The sequence below is a fragment of the Hipposideros armiger genome, unplaced genomic scaffold (genome assembly GCF_001890085.2).
Source record: "Hipposideros armiger isolate ML-2016 unplaced genomic scaffold, ASM189008v1 scaffold_147, whole genome shotgun sequence".
Taxonomy (NCBI): Eukaryota; Metazoa; Chordata; class Mammalia; order Chiroptera; family Hipposideridae; genus Hipposideros; species Hipposideros armiger.
This window is the reverse complement of record NW_017731497.1, coordinates 262432-276200: the sequence shown is the minus strand read 5'-3', so window position 1 is coordinate 276200 and position 13769 is coordinate 262432. Positions and strand designations below refer to the sequence as shown.

General features: G+C 40.2%; 1 protein-coding gene across 2 annotated transcripts in view; it reads left to right on the top strand.

The window, feature by feature from the left end:
* RORA (RAR related orphan receptor A) overlaps positions 1 to 13769 on the top strand; it is a 753832-nt gene that overhangs the window by 709556 nt on the left and 30507 nt on the right. For both annotated transcript variants that reach the window (XM_019650786.1, XM_019650787.1), the window contains one exon: positions 11922 to 12007. In XM_019650786.1, the coding sequence (XP_019506331.1) occupies positions 11922 to 12007 (86 nt within the window). The remainder of the gene's footprint in view (positions 1 to 11921; positions 12008 to 13769) is intronic.

Below are 13769 nucleotides of genomic sequence, written 5' to 3'. Positions count from 1 at the left end.
TGGTGCCAACTTGGGCTGGTGGGGCAGCGTCCTCCACAACTAGACTGAAGAGCAAAACGACAGCAACGTGTCTGTTCCCCTTCCCCCAATTCCCCAGCACTGTTCCTATCCCCCCAATTCCCCAATTAAAAAAATCTAAAAAAAATAAAAATAAAAAAAAATAATAAAAGGCAAGGAAAGCCAGGCCCAGAGAGATTAAGAAAGCTGCTCAAGTTCTCATGGCCGGTTAAGTGAGGGATAGAGCAAGGATTCGACCCAAGGCTTACAAACTGAATCTTGACACGTTATCTTCAAGGTTGTACTCAACTCCTTTCAAAAAGGTTTTCACTTTCATCCTTAATTCATATACAGTGAATGTGACACGGTAACAAAATGAAGGTTGCTCGTGGGTTCTGTGTACCTTCTTTGTATGTCCCTAATGTCTCGTTGTGCAGGTTGTCAGCACGTGGTGGGAGGACTTGCAGCTGGATGGACCTGCGTGTGAGCAGGTGGAATATGTGGTATGTGTGAGTGTGTGGAATGTACAACGCGCATGCGCGCGTGTGCGTGGGTCATGATTTAACGTGGTATCGGCCAGTGGCACTAAAAAGGACCTGCTCTTCTGAGCTCCTGCTGTGACGGTAAGATGCGCCTGTAGCAGCTGTTAGCAATCAGAGTGTGTTTCCATCTGACGGGAAATGTGCTGCCATCACTTGTGAAATGGACTTCAAAACCTTGCCGTACTGAAGTACCAGAGTGTGCGAAGGGTGCACTTTTACCGCAAATTAGAAAGATTCACTTATTTCAATGATAACATCACACTCACTCACTCAGGCTATCTTAAGTGGAGAAGACACACATTGCCAAATACGGAATAGCTGATAGGAGTGTGCGCAGGACAGCCGTAGAATGTCATTCGAAATGTTTGTCTGCAGGCAAAAGGAGCTCCTTGGACGATAGGAACAGAAACTGAAAATGGAATAAGAAGCATCTTATTTTGCTATCTGGATGGCTGGGGCGTTCTTACCTCACCTCTAGTGCCTGAGTTCCATAAAAACAGGTAGCTTCAAGATAAACACCCAAGATACGCATTTCCTTTTGTTGGTGGGAAAAAAGAATGGCATCTCTTAGGTGTTACAGGCTGTGAATTGATGCTTAGATGTCAGACTTTCTTAAAATAAATCTGTCAATTTCTTAGCTTGGTCAGAGCAACTCCTTCTCTTGGTGTCTCACAATGACTTAACGTCCCCCAAGGCTCTTCTGCCTTTTTCTATATTTCCTTTTCCTGTGAAGAAATAGCTACCAGTTCCTGCTTTCTCCCCTTGGGAATAAACCACAGAAACAGCTGTGCATCAGCTGTCAGCAAATATCATTATCCATTCTCTGACTGATCTTATATATTATAATTAAGAATGAAAATGTTTCTTTAATAGGCAGGTTTGAAGAGCATATGTTTAGAGAGAGAGTCAGAAAAAGCTCCTCAGATCATTTATCTGGTCATTCCTCTGCCTGGCTTAACTGGTTATCTTAGAAAAGCACTATAAAAGAGAATTTTAAAAAAAACATTGAACTGCAATCCCAAATTATGTCTATGATGTATTTGAAAGCTTAGAACTCACCATATCTATTGTTTTGATGTCATTAGCTGTGTCCTGGAAATTGTAGGTGGCGAACCTAGTAGAATTTTTCTTCTTGGAAAAGATCTCACAGCCTTTAAATGATTAATATGGTGACGTCTACACTTCTGCTTCTGGAATGTCTAAATAATTAACTTATGATTTTCAGTAAAGACCAGACCCTTCCCTGGTCTCTTGCCCAAAGCCCCATTCTCCCTATTAATTCTAGGGAAACTTTGTGAAGTGGAGTAGGGATCTGGGCTGTGGTAAATCCTCTTAACCATCGTCACTCACTAAAATGATCTACAGACCAAGAAAGTTTTGGTTTTACCAGTCTGTGTTACTGTGGCTATGGATGTGTCATTTTAGTCCTCTATTGCTTAATATATAATAGAAGAATATAAGTATATTTTCAAGGTTTAGCGTTACAGGTTATTTCTAACCTTTGCCATGAATTCCAACTTAATTTGGTTAAGAAATATTTCTTAAATAACATAATCTACTAGCCAGTGAACAGTAACTGGTTTTCAAAAAACTATCCAAACTTGTGGAAAAAAGCAATGGGTTCCTTTGTCTGATAAGCTTTGATGACTTAACCTGGATTCTTGATATTTTGACCCACTTCTGCCCATCTGCCTCCAACTGGTTTTTGTGATGGCCCCATTAGGGGGTCATAGAAATTGTGCAATTGGAATTAGCAATCAATGGCTGACTTTTTAGGCAGGAGACTATGGCCCTTTAAGGAGTATGTGGAGGCAAACAGAATGTTTTTATTGATTTATTCAGTAAACTATGATACTGTGTGTAAAGCACATAATGGGCCAGACTCATATGAAGCCATAGAACAGATAGATTTAAATAAATATCCTATTTATTAGACCCATTTCTGTGTCAATAGATTTTTCTGTCTTTGGACTTGTCATTGAATCACTAGGTTTGTTTATTTTTGTAACATTATATGTACCCATTAGAAAAAGTAAAAGCTGTGTAAAAAAAAAAAAAAGTAAAAGCTTCCAAATTGAAATACCAAGATTGTACAATGGGTAAAGCTTTAAGGTGTGCCAGGTAGGTGTGAAGTTAAGAGAGCTGTAAAATAGAGTGGTTATCTCTCGGGCTTAGGTGTAAGAATTTGGGGGGAATTGTGTAAAGTAAGGTTATTTCATAAAATGCAGCAAGAGTAATTCTGATGTTTTTGGTTAAGCAGAAACTAGATAAGATCTCCAGATTTGGTTTGGTTTTAAAGATGTTCTTTTCTGTTGTTGTGAAAAACAAACTTTGAAAGCTGAAAGCAAAGAGCTGACCCCATTGCTCTTAACCATGAGCAAAGGAAGACTTAACCTAAATGTGGCAAAATGGTTCTTGTTAAGGGGAAAAAAGGAATTGGTATCTAAAGTGAGGTCGATCGTTAGAAAAGATTAGACACAGTTCTGTGAGTCAGATGACATTTTGTTTAGTATTATACAGAATTACTCGTATATGAGGGACACACATACCTATTGTTGGAAAAGATGTTATTAGGAATTTCCCTGGAGCACAGTCTAACCACTTAGTAAAATAAAGTGGATTCTTTTTCTTGCTGATATGAAATGACAGCCCACACTGAGAGGTTCAAGAGAATTTTTATTAGATGTTTCCTATCTCAAGGTCCTAGAAAATCTTCAGGAACTATATACTGAAAAACTGCAATTAATCCTAGAATCTTAGAGGGACCTTATTCCAACTCAGAATAATTGGCCAAGTGGCCAACTACCTTTGTCTCGGTCCCAGATTTCACATAACCCCACAAATTCTCAACAACCAATATGCTCCATTTGTTTGCAAAAGCAATAGAGAGGTTAAATTTAGGGGGAATAAAAACCAGGAAACTATATGTATCGCTGATCTTAATGGCATCATCTTTTATTGAGTGAGAATTTATTCAGTATTTGACCCACTGGGTAAGTAAAGTGAAGTTATTAGGAAGCCACTTCTCTTGCTTTTCAACTATTTGATTCACGGTTAAGTTAGCCAGCAGGTAGTTACCAAAAGAGGTAAAGAGTGAACTGCCTAAAATTTAGGCATTTTGTGCATTGCAGTGTAATAGGAGAATTCTAAAGATAACTGAATCTAAAAAATCAAAGCCATCCACTGTTCCTCTATATGAAAAAATCTGTGTTCCCTCGCATTTGACAGAATTTCTCTGTCTGGGGCCCCAAGTGCTCATTTGGATTTGGCTTTTCGCAAAGATACATATGCATCAGGGAATGCGAGTCAGTTTCTCTGGAAAGCTTAATCTAGCAGGGATAGATACACATTACAAAGGATTACTATTCAGTTCCCATTGTCAGAACTACCTGCATATTCACAGAAAGCCACATAAGAAGATGTGCCTGTCATCTTTATTCTTCAGAGATTTCCTGCATACATAGCTCCGCTTTCTCTGAATTCAGATGGGCCATTCTGGCCCAGCGTTTGAACTCACGTGCACTGAAGTCTTGCGTGTATAAAGACTGAAAGAAACAAAGTTCCAAAGCTCCAATGTTGTCCTTTAGATTTAGTTTGCAAATACTTGATCTCTCGAATGTTTGAGATGTGCTTAGTTTGCATTTGGCAAGTAAGTGTATGCAATACTTTTTATTTAAAAAAAATTATTTTTTAAAAGCTGTTAAGCCGGCTGAGTGGCTCAGTTGGTTAAGAGCTCGCTCAAAGGTTTGAGCTCTGAGCATCAGCGGTTCGAGTCCGGCCGGAGCTGAGCTGCCGCTGAGCTGCCAACAGGTGGCAGGATGGCTCAGNAAAAAAAAAAAAAAAAAAAGCTGTTAAGTTTTCAGCAGAAACCACAACCAAGTTAAAGCCTTTAAGAAATGGCTTTAAACGGTAGAGAAGGGGTAGAACTTGGGGTGGGGGCACAGTTAGGTGCAGGTCTTTTTTTTTTAATGGCTATAGTTTCACAGTGTCCTTCGAATCAGATATCAACTTAATACCAAAGCTTGGGATGTCAGAGGGTGACATGTATGCTGATTGTGTTTAACAAGCCGGAATCATGCCATTTCCACGATGTCCCCACAAGACTGAACAAGCCCTTGTGAAAGCTTAGTTCAGCGACTTTGCCTGTGACAGCTCTTACAGAGCGGCAACTTCTCTCCATCAGTGCGTGCTTGTGCTCTCACGTTGAAACAAAGATAGTAACATCTGGACCGATAAGTCTCTCAGGAAGGCATTTTGAGAACCAACAATTTAAAAAACTGGAAGTACGTCTAGCTAACAGATGAAAATTACAGTTCTGTGTATTTTTCTTCTCTTTGTGGCGGAGCCTGTTGTAGGGAGGGAGGGCACAGCGTCCTGATCCTTGCCAAGAATGATATGCCAAGCTTCCTAAAGCTTCCCATTTATATAGGCCTTTTCATCTTCAAAGAGCTTTGTGAGCATTCATTTACCACAACCTGCCTGGGAGGTAAGAGTTATTCCCATTTTATAGATGGAGGAAGTGGAGGTGTAAGTGACTTGCATGAGGCCACCCAGGGAGCTGAGGGTCTGATGGAGACGTGGAAGGGATTGCCCACTCTGTTTCTTAGCTGAATGGACCTCAGCTGTTTCTCTCTCAGGCTGTTTCCCCCTGAGAGCCCCAGATCCATAATAACAGAACTAAAGGCATCAAATAATACCAAAGAGGAAGGAGACACCAAGTCTTTCTGTTTTGTGGCTGCCTCTACAATTAAAACCCGAGAAATCCAAACATAAGAGGCCATTTAATCCTCCTGAGGTTCATTTTCCACATCTGGAGAATGGGCATATTGATATCCATCTGCCTACTTTAAAGTTGTTGTGAACACCAAAATCAAAACGAGCTAATGAGGACAAAAACTTACAGAACTCTGCAAATATCAGGCTTTATTACTGTTGCCAGAAATGACCACGAGACTGCTCTACCAGAGGGCTAAGGCTTTCCTAATCGGGGGGCTAATTGCTTTGGTGATGTTCAGTGAGGATCAAGTACTGTCAGGAAAGAATCCCAAATCAGTGGAAGAAAAGACGAGACTAAGGAAACAGTAATATATTTAGTACTACATATTTAGTAGGCAAAATGGAAGAGCAGGTTGATTTTTAGTTTGCATGGTACTCAGCTGGTCCCCAGAGGACCACTGAACATGCATGGGCCACGGAACATAGCCACGCTGTACTCAACCCACGGGTCCCGAATGGTTCGAAGCCCACGGTCTGTTCCCCTCCCAGCATGAAGATGTCAAGCGAGCTCTCTGCAAAACCTTATGGTGGCTGGGGGCCTCCAGCAGCAGCAGTGAGAGTGACAGGAAAGCCTTTTGCTCCCTGAACTGTCCACAGCTAGCACACACACACACAGCACCTTTGCACACTACAGACAAGGGCGCCACCTCTGGAAGGATGGTTTGAGAAAACGGTGCCCATTGGGGCAGACAAATTAGGAAAAGGCTCCCTTACTCCCAGCTGTTACAGCCACTCTGCAACAGGTCTCATGGCGAGGTGAATTTCAGCCCCTACCTTTGTCCCTTCAGCTGGGCTCCATTGGGTACAGTGTCCTTAGAACTAGGAGGTGGCTAGACCCAGAAAGGCCAGAAAACTCGAGAAGCCAGGAGCTCCCAAAGTCCCTCCCGGGAACCAGGTGAAGACTCCGCCGCTCTCCCCCAGCCCGCCCAGACACGCAGGCCAGGGCTCTCTCCAGGCAGCTGCAGAAGCCTTTAATACCCCAGCAGTTTTAAACTGGGGATAAAATAAAGTGACTAATCCATAAAGGACTCAAGCCATTTTACTGGAAATAAAATCAAATGCCTTAGGGTTTTTCTTTTTAATCTTTATTGGTTTTTCTGCTTACAAAAGTAATACATGCTGGTTGTAAAAAAATTCAAAAGTTAGAGAAATATATAACATAGCAAGTAAAAAGTCCTTCATATTCTCAGCCCTCCAGAAAAAAAAATCATTGTCAACAGATTGGTGTAAAAGAGAGGTTTTCTTTAAAGCAGTAGTTCATGACCATTTTTTGCAAGACACACAACATTACTTGACATTCTTATGTGTGACATATTCTCATGGGTGTATCCAGGGTTTGGCCATTTCCTGGCAAACCAGCAGGAACCCCACCCTGTTCAGTCCAATTCAAGAAAATATGCGATTGTGTAAGTGAGCTAGAGTGAAAGATATTATTGGGGTAACCTGGAGTCCACATTAGTTTATGTTTTTATATGAACCCATAAAAAACTTAAATTTTTTTTTCTGTTATTACTAACAAATTCCACATGACACATCCCCACAGCTGATTGCACAGCTGTGTGCAGCAAACAGTTAAGTGCCAGTGTTGTAAAGGATTGCTGTGGTGGCTGGTATGAACTGCCTGTCATTATTTGGAAGATAAGCCGCTTTTCTCTATCCCCACTTTGGAAAGAGCTTAGAGACTGCAGAAAAGAATTTCATTTCGCTATAAGGCAGGATTTCTTATCAACAATAACAATAATAATAATGACTATTTATGGAGTGCCAACTATTTCTAAGAACTGTGTGATGTGCATATATACTATATAGAGAGAATGTATATATAAAGTAATCATATATGTGCTGTGTCATTTATACATTGTATCATTGAATCTCCACCTATGAAACTGAGGCTCAGAGAAATTAAGTAATGTGCCCAGCCTTAAGAATTGTTCAACCTTGGTATTGGTCAGAAACTGCTTGGAATTTTATAAAATTGAGAAGAATGGCCTAGAAGATTGATGATTACTTCCAGTCATAAACCAGTCAGGTAACTCCCAGAAAGACACCATGATGTCAGTTCTGAGTAGTGTGTAAGTATAACCAAATTGCTTAGGAGATGTCTTTGATCCTCCGTAAGTGGTTGTATACCAACAGCAGTACACCTGATGTTTGTTATTGGGGTGAGTGGATCTTCGCAGTGCAGAATGGTAGAAGGGGGGACCCTAAATGTTTAGTTAAATAAAAAGCCAAAATGTGTCCAAATTGCGTAGCTTTACCTCGTCCTAGCTCTCTGACTTTGGGCAAGTTATTTAGCCTCTCTGAACATCTTTTCTCATCTAAAAAAATGGCAGATGATAATAATGATAATGATGATGATGATGATGATGGTAATACCACCTACCTCAAAGGGTTGTTGGAGAAGTGAATGTGATAATACCTGACATAAACACAAATACGTATTAGATCTTATTGACTGTTATAAGTCCATTATATCATTATCAAGAGCTCACTATTTACACAGAGTGAGTGAAGTGATGGGTGCAACTCTTGTACAATTGTTTGTTTGTTTTTAATTCTTTGGGAGAAGGGACATTTTTCTCTGGACCAAGATATCTCCCAAAATAGGTCCTGAGGAATAAATGAGGTGTTAAGAAGGCCAGTGCCCATGTTCTTGTTCCTTTTATAATTAGAAGTAAAAAGCAAACTTTTGATGCAAGTACATACAATGCTCAGTGACAGCCCAGCCCCAGGACCACTTGGCTAATTAGCACACTCGCATTCCAGGATTTCCTGACACCCCGCTGCCACTTGTTGTCAGCTCCTTGAAACTGCAGAAATTTGCCTCTGCAGGTATAGAGAGCCTGCTTGAATTACTCAGGGTGCATGAGAGAGCAAATTATTTAGGCAATAGAGCTGAAAATGTGGGCAAATTAGAATTTTTCATAGCAAGATTGTTCATTGTTAAGTCAATTCATGATTATATGTGTGCGTCTTGCTTCAGATATTCGCCTACACAATAAACGTCTTTGCTGCGATGAATATGTATGTGGACTAATTTAATCAATATACTTGTGACAGTAGTGGTGTCTGACAGAACTCATCCTTTGAAATACTGGCTGAGTTAATGTGTGCAGTATATCTATGGGCCAAGACTCCTAATTTGTGTTAAAAGAAGATTATTTGGAAAAGACACAACACCACCTGGTGGAAAATGGAAAAGCCTGAGAGATGGAAAGCAGAGGGCAAGGGCATTTTTCCTTTTCTCTCTTATTGGACTGAAAACTCAAATTTATGGAATTCAACAGCCTGCCTTTTGAGAAATTTGCAAGTCAGTGACTACATTTTTTTCCTCACTGATACATTTGAATTTTGTAAATTGACTAAGGTGGAGGTGGGGACAGCTTTGGGGCACTGCTGGATTAAATGGAAGACTGAGCAAGTGCCCTGCTCCAATCTGCAAATGTTTGGTTTCAGGAAATTTCAACACGTGTGATCAGATCACATTCAGAGAGTTCGCTTTTTGGAGCAAGTAGATTTTAGTCATTTCCTGAAGAGCCTTGCAACTGAAATTGTCTTCTGAGATAAGACAGGGAACCCAGAGGGTAGGCTAGCAGAATAGTTTCATCTGACCAGTCAGAGAACCTGAACCTGGCTGCGAGATCCCTCCCATCACCTTACCACAAGCTTCCTCATGAAGCTTGTTCTAACTAATTGTGATTCTTTGGCCAACATTGCCCACTGGAACTAAGCATGAACATGGTGGGGTGGGCAGGGGCCAAAGGTCTAGGCAAATGGTCCCCTGCTTGAAAATACAGGTCGTCTACACTGAGTCCATTCATACTAAGCCTCTTGGCCTCCATAAGCCTTGTGAAATACATCTCAGCTTGAATGTCCTCTGGATCTGAAAGACCCCAGGAGCTGAAACCAGGCTGAAGCCCAAGAGTTTGGGAGCCCAACTCAGGCCAGCAGCCTTATGCAGCAGTGGTGGCAAACTCTGGGTTTGTGCTGCAACAACCCTCCAACCCCCATCCCACCCTCCCCTCAGCCAGGCCATGAGCCGTTCCAAAGGTGAGAGTGCTGGGTCGGACGGCACTCCTAGGACCACCCCTATCGTGAGCAGACCCCTCCAGGCCAGCCCTCCATATCACTTGCCAGATTACAGCAGCCATTAGCAGGTTTAAAGATCATCACTTCACTTCTGATGGGTAATCCACTAAGAGTCCGTGCGGGCTGAACAGCAATATATCATTGTCCATTGGATCCAGATACAGTTTTACTCAGCATTTTCAATATGGCCTGCCCAGGGCCTTCGTACCTTAAAGATGCAGAATACTTTAACTGATGGCCATGCGCTTCTGCTCAGATTTATTGTCAGCAGAAAGCTAAAGACTGCTCTAGCCCAGAATTTGCAAAGTTGACTTGTCCTTGACATCCTCCCACCTCAGTTTTTCTAAATAGATGTGTTTGATCTCCCCATTGTTAAGATGGAATGAAGGTAGCTGGAAAGTCCCAAGTTTGGCACTACTGTTGCTTTAATTGCCTCAGATGGTTTTGATGCTGACAAACTATAGGGTCTAACAAGGTTTTTGTATGTCTAATTTCTGTGGTTACAGCTTGAGGTGAGACATAAGCAGAAGCAGCTCTGTGTCAGTCTTCTTTATTTCACGTATGAATTTTCTTTAATAGATGGTCCAGTTACCTTGTGTTGCCTAATTATTCTATTCCTTAGGGGCTGGGGTGGGGAAGGCCGGTTCTCATTATAGACTGGTTAATTCATATAGGAAAATCTAGGCAATAACTCTCAGCTGATATCACCTTTCAGCAATTTCTCTACTAGCCCTTGGCTTTTTTTTTGCGTCTCTGAAAAATGGTGGGCATTAACTGTCTCTCTCGAGTTGCAGATAATCTGTAGCATGAAACTTCACCTTGACTATATTTAAGAATATTGGAGGGACCTTAGGTATGAAACGTTCATATTTCATAAAGAATTGTTCTTGAAGAAATCAAGCTAGCTGCTAAGATAAGGAAGCAGACTTCGAGATGATCATTTTTGTTAAACGTGACCTTATATTAAGTTGCATAGCTCAGAAATAGACATAGAGTGTACCAAGACACCATTATTGGGATATTAGAAAGCTTTAGGGTTATGGAAAAATATATTGGATGTGAGATATTGAACCATCCCTACTCTGGACAATGAAACTTGGTACGTCACCCCTAAAAGCGACTGAATGGGAAAGGACACTTGTAGAGTAGCTTGCACTACCGAACGGTCAGCACAGTGCTTGCACTAGTGCCCTTGATGGAAGTCAGCAGGTACACATACATGGTTTATAACGAGATTAAATCCCGCCTTTTCATGTGTGCTCTCATTATTGACTACAACATCGCATCAAGTTCAAAGTGTTGTGGAATGATCCCAGGATATGGGATCACATTGGGAGAGTGGGCGGTGTGTAGATGTGTTACTTACATCATATAACTTACATCCTTAGACAACTCATTGCTTTGTGGAAGGCGTGGGGTCAGGCAGTGCCTATATGAAAATGAAATACACTTGGGCACTTGCAGTTGTGTGTGTGTGTGTGATTTAGTAGATAATCTGACATGATATCCAGTAGCGAAAACCATGGAAAATAACTTTCGCATAAATGGAACATTCCAGGTAAATGGGTGAGCATGGCCGTCCTGTGTATATATACACCTCAGCGTTGGTGTTCTTTATTTCACAGATCAACTATATTTAATAAGTGATCCAAGTGCTCTTTTCTGCCTAATTATTTTATCCTTAGGTTGTTTTTTAATCCTTATGCTATTTCCAACTCTGCTCAAGATACAATGTTTGCTTAGAAGTGTGCTTTGTCATATTTGAGAACTTTGGTGTAACATATATTAACTATTTGGTTAGTTTTACAGCATGAGGCATTTGTAAGTAATCAGTTGTATAGAAACACATGCACACTGTACCAGTAAATCAATTTCTTATGTAAAGAACTCAGAATCTACATATTTTATTTGTCAAGAATTCATCGTTATTAAATTCAGATAGGATATTTATGGTTGAAAGGTTTTGATCATCCACAAATGGACTCATTTTTAACACATGGCAACTATGTTAATTAGGATGAGTAAGGAATTCTTAACTTACCGTCATATGTAACTTATTAATATTTTGAATTGAATCATTTTCCTAAGTAGTCTTGACTTTTTGGAGTATATTTTTCTCTACCAGTCGAGCTACAGCCAAGACGGATTTATGACCTTTTAAAAACAATGATGGAAAATGAGATCGAAGGGAGCATTTTAGTATCTGCCTTGCTCTGAGGCCTAAACTGCGAACTCTCCAGTTCTTGAAGGCTTTGAAATGCTGATTCCAGCCTTCTTGTGGGTTCTTAAACACCTTCTCAAATGACCCATTTTAATAACCCGAAAGCTATTATATAACGAGCAGCCATAATTTAGTCCAGGGCTCTAGGGGGACCCTCACAGTTCAGCAATGAATAGTTAATGCAGTATAATGTTTAGCAGGTTATTAGTTTTCACTGTACAAATGCTGATCAGGGAACGCTTTTATAAGGTGTTTAAAAGAAAATGTAATTAACTGGTTGCGTGCTTCTGTTGCAGCTCAAATTGAAATTATTCCATGCAAGATCTGTGGAGACAAATCCTCAGGAATCCATTATGGTGTCATTACATGTGAAGGCTGCAAGGTAAGCCTTTTTAATTGTTGTTGTTTCTATTAATGTTCGGATGTATCTCTGCTATTCTTAGTTTTCACTTCTGTGTTGAAAAATTTCATTCCTTGGAATTTTGAGTGATGAGAAATGACAGGACGGAATGTTTTGGTGTTAAATTACAATTAAGGAAGTTTGATAGATAGATAGATAGATAGATAGATATTTATTTACATGGTCCATCAAAATAACAGGAGGCTAGAGAAAGGTATTTGAGCGTTCCTTGTTTGTCACTTCCAATCCCAGAATTGATTGCGCTGATAAACAATCTCTTTGGTTCTCTTTTTTAAAAAGAGATGACTCTAGATTCCTGTGATGTCCCTGTTATAAACTTTACAAGAAGGCATTTCCCATACATTTAATCGGAATGTGATTCAAAGTCTTATTGTTGGCACACAGATGTTGACACAGCTGGCCAAATTATGGCAAGGCTGTTGGAAAGAATTGAGTTCCGGTCCTGGTGCCACCACTTGTCCATATTGTTTGGGGCACATCTTAATCTCTTAGTGACTCATTCTCCTCATCTATAAAGTGAGCATAGCACCTGTCCTTCCTATCTTTTAGAGCTATTCTAAGAATGGCATGAAAAACTGTAAATAAAAGCCTTGTACACCAAAAAGTGCTATTTAAATCTAAACGTTATCATACTTATTGCCGTTGTTACTGTTTTAATTATGACTGGCGCTGATCTCGGCAGTAAGTACAGCATACACAACATATGTCAATGGGAAATAGACATGTTTATCCTAATCATTCAAGACCACCATACCCACGTTGTGTCTGTTATTCAAATCTCAATTTATTGAGAGTTAAATCCTCCTGCTTATGTTGGAAGGGCTTTGAGACAGCTTACAGGATAAAACAATGCAAAATAAACAGGAGAGCAGCTATTTCAACATGCTGAAGGCCTCTGAGACAGTTGATTGCCACTGAACCAGGCCTGAATTTAGCCCTCAGGCATTTTGAAGCTGAGGCAAAAAGTAAAATCCATGAATTTGGTTAGCTCTCCTTCAGTGAAATTAGAAAATACAGTGTCATGAAATACAAAATCACCTCCAGACACAAATAACTACTGAGAGACTGCAGGGAAATTTGCTTCGTCATTTCCTTAAGTCTTTGTTTTACTGCTAACCATTGTAATAGTTGCCTTTGTATGTGTACACACGCTTCATATTGAGCCCATCTTGGTGAAGCTTGAGATTTCTGCACACCTCTGAACACACTTAATAATTTCTAAAACAATCACCTGCCTTTCAGGAATAGAGAGCTCACTACTTAAAGAAAAATTTGAGTGTAGTATTTGTCCTACATAATGGTTTCTATCTGCTATAAGTAACGTTTTTCCTTCTGCTTGCGGTGACGTCAAGGGCCTTCTGCTTTTGCCATTGATGTTAATGATTTATCACGTTCTAACCAGGTGAAAGGTGGTTACATCATGACAAAGTGTAAATAATTTACCTCTGTGATAGTATCATTAGATGAGGAAAATTCCTAATTAGATATATAAATAAATATCTAACGAGAGGAAAGGAAGTGACTCAGACATTTTCTGAGTTAATCATTTTGCGAATGTATTTTAAAATTGCGTTTAAAAGTGACAAATGAAAACCCCAAGACACTAGAGAACCTAGTTCATTGCTGACGTGATTATCTATTTTATCACATATTGGCTCAGGTAAGCATTGCCCGTGAACAGTGAAAATCGTAGAAGTTTTGATAGCTCTTCCTCTGGCTCTGA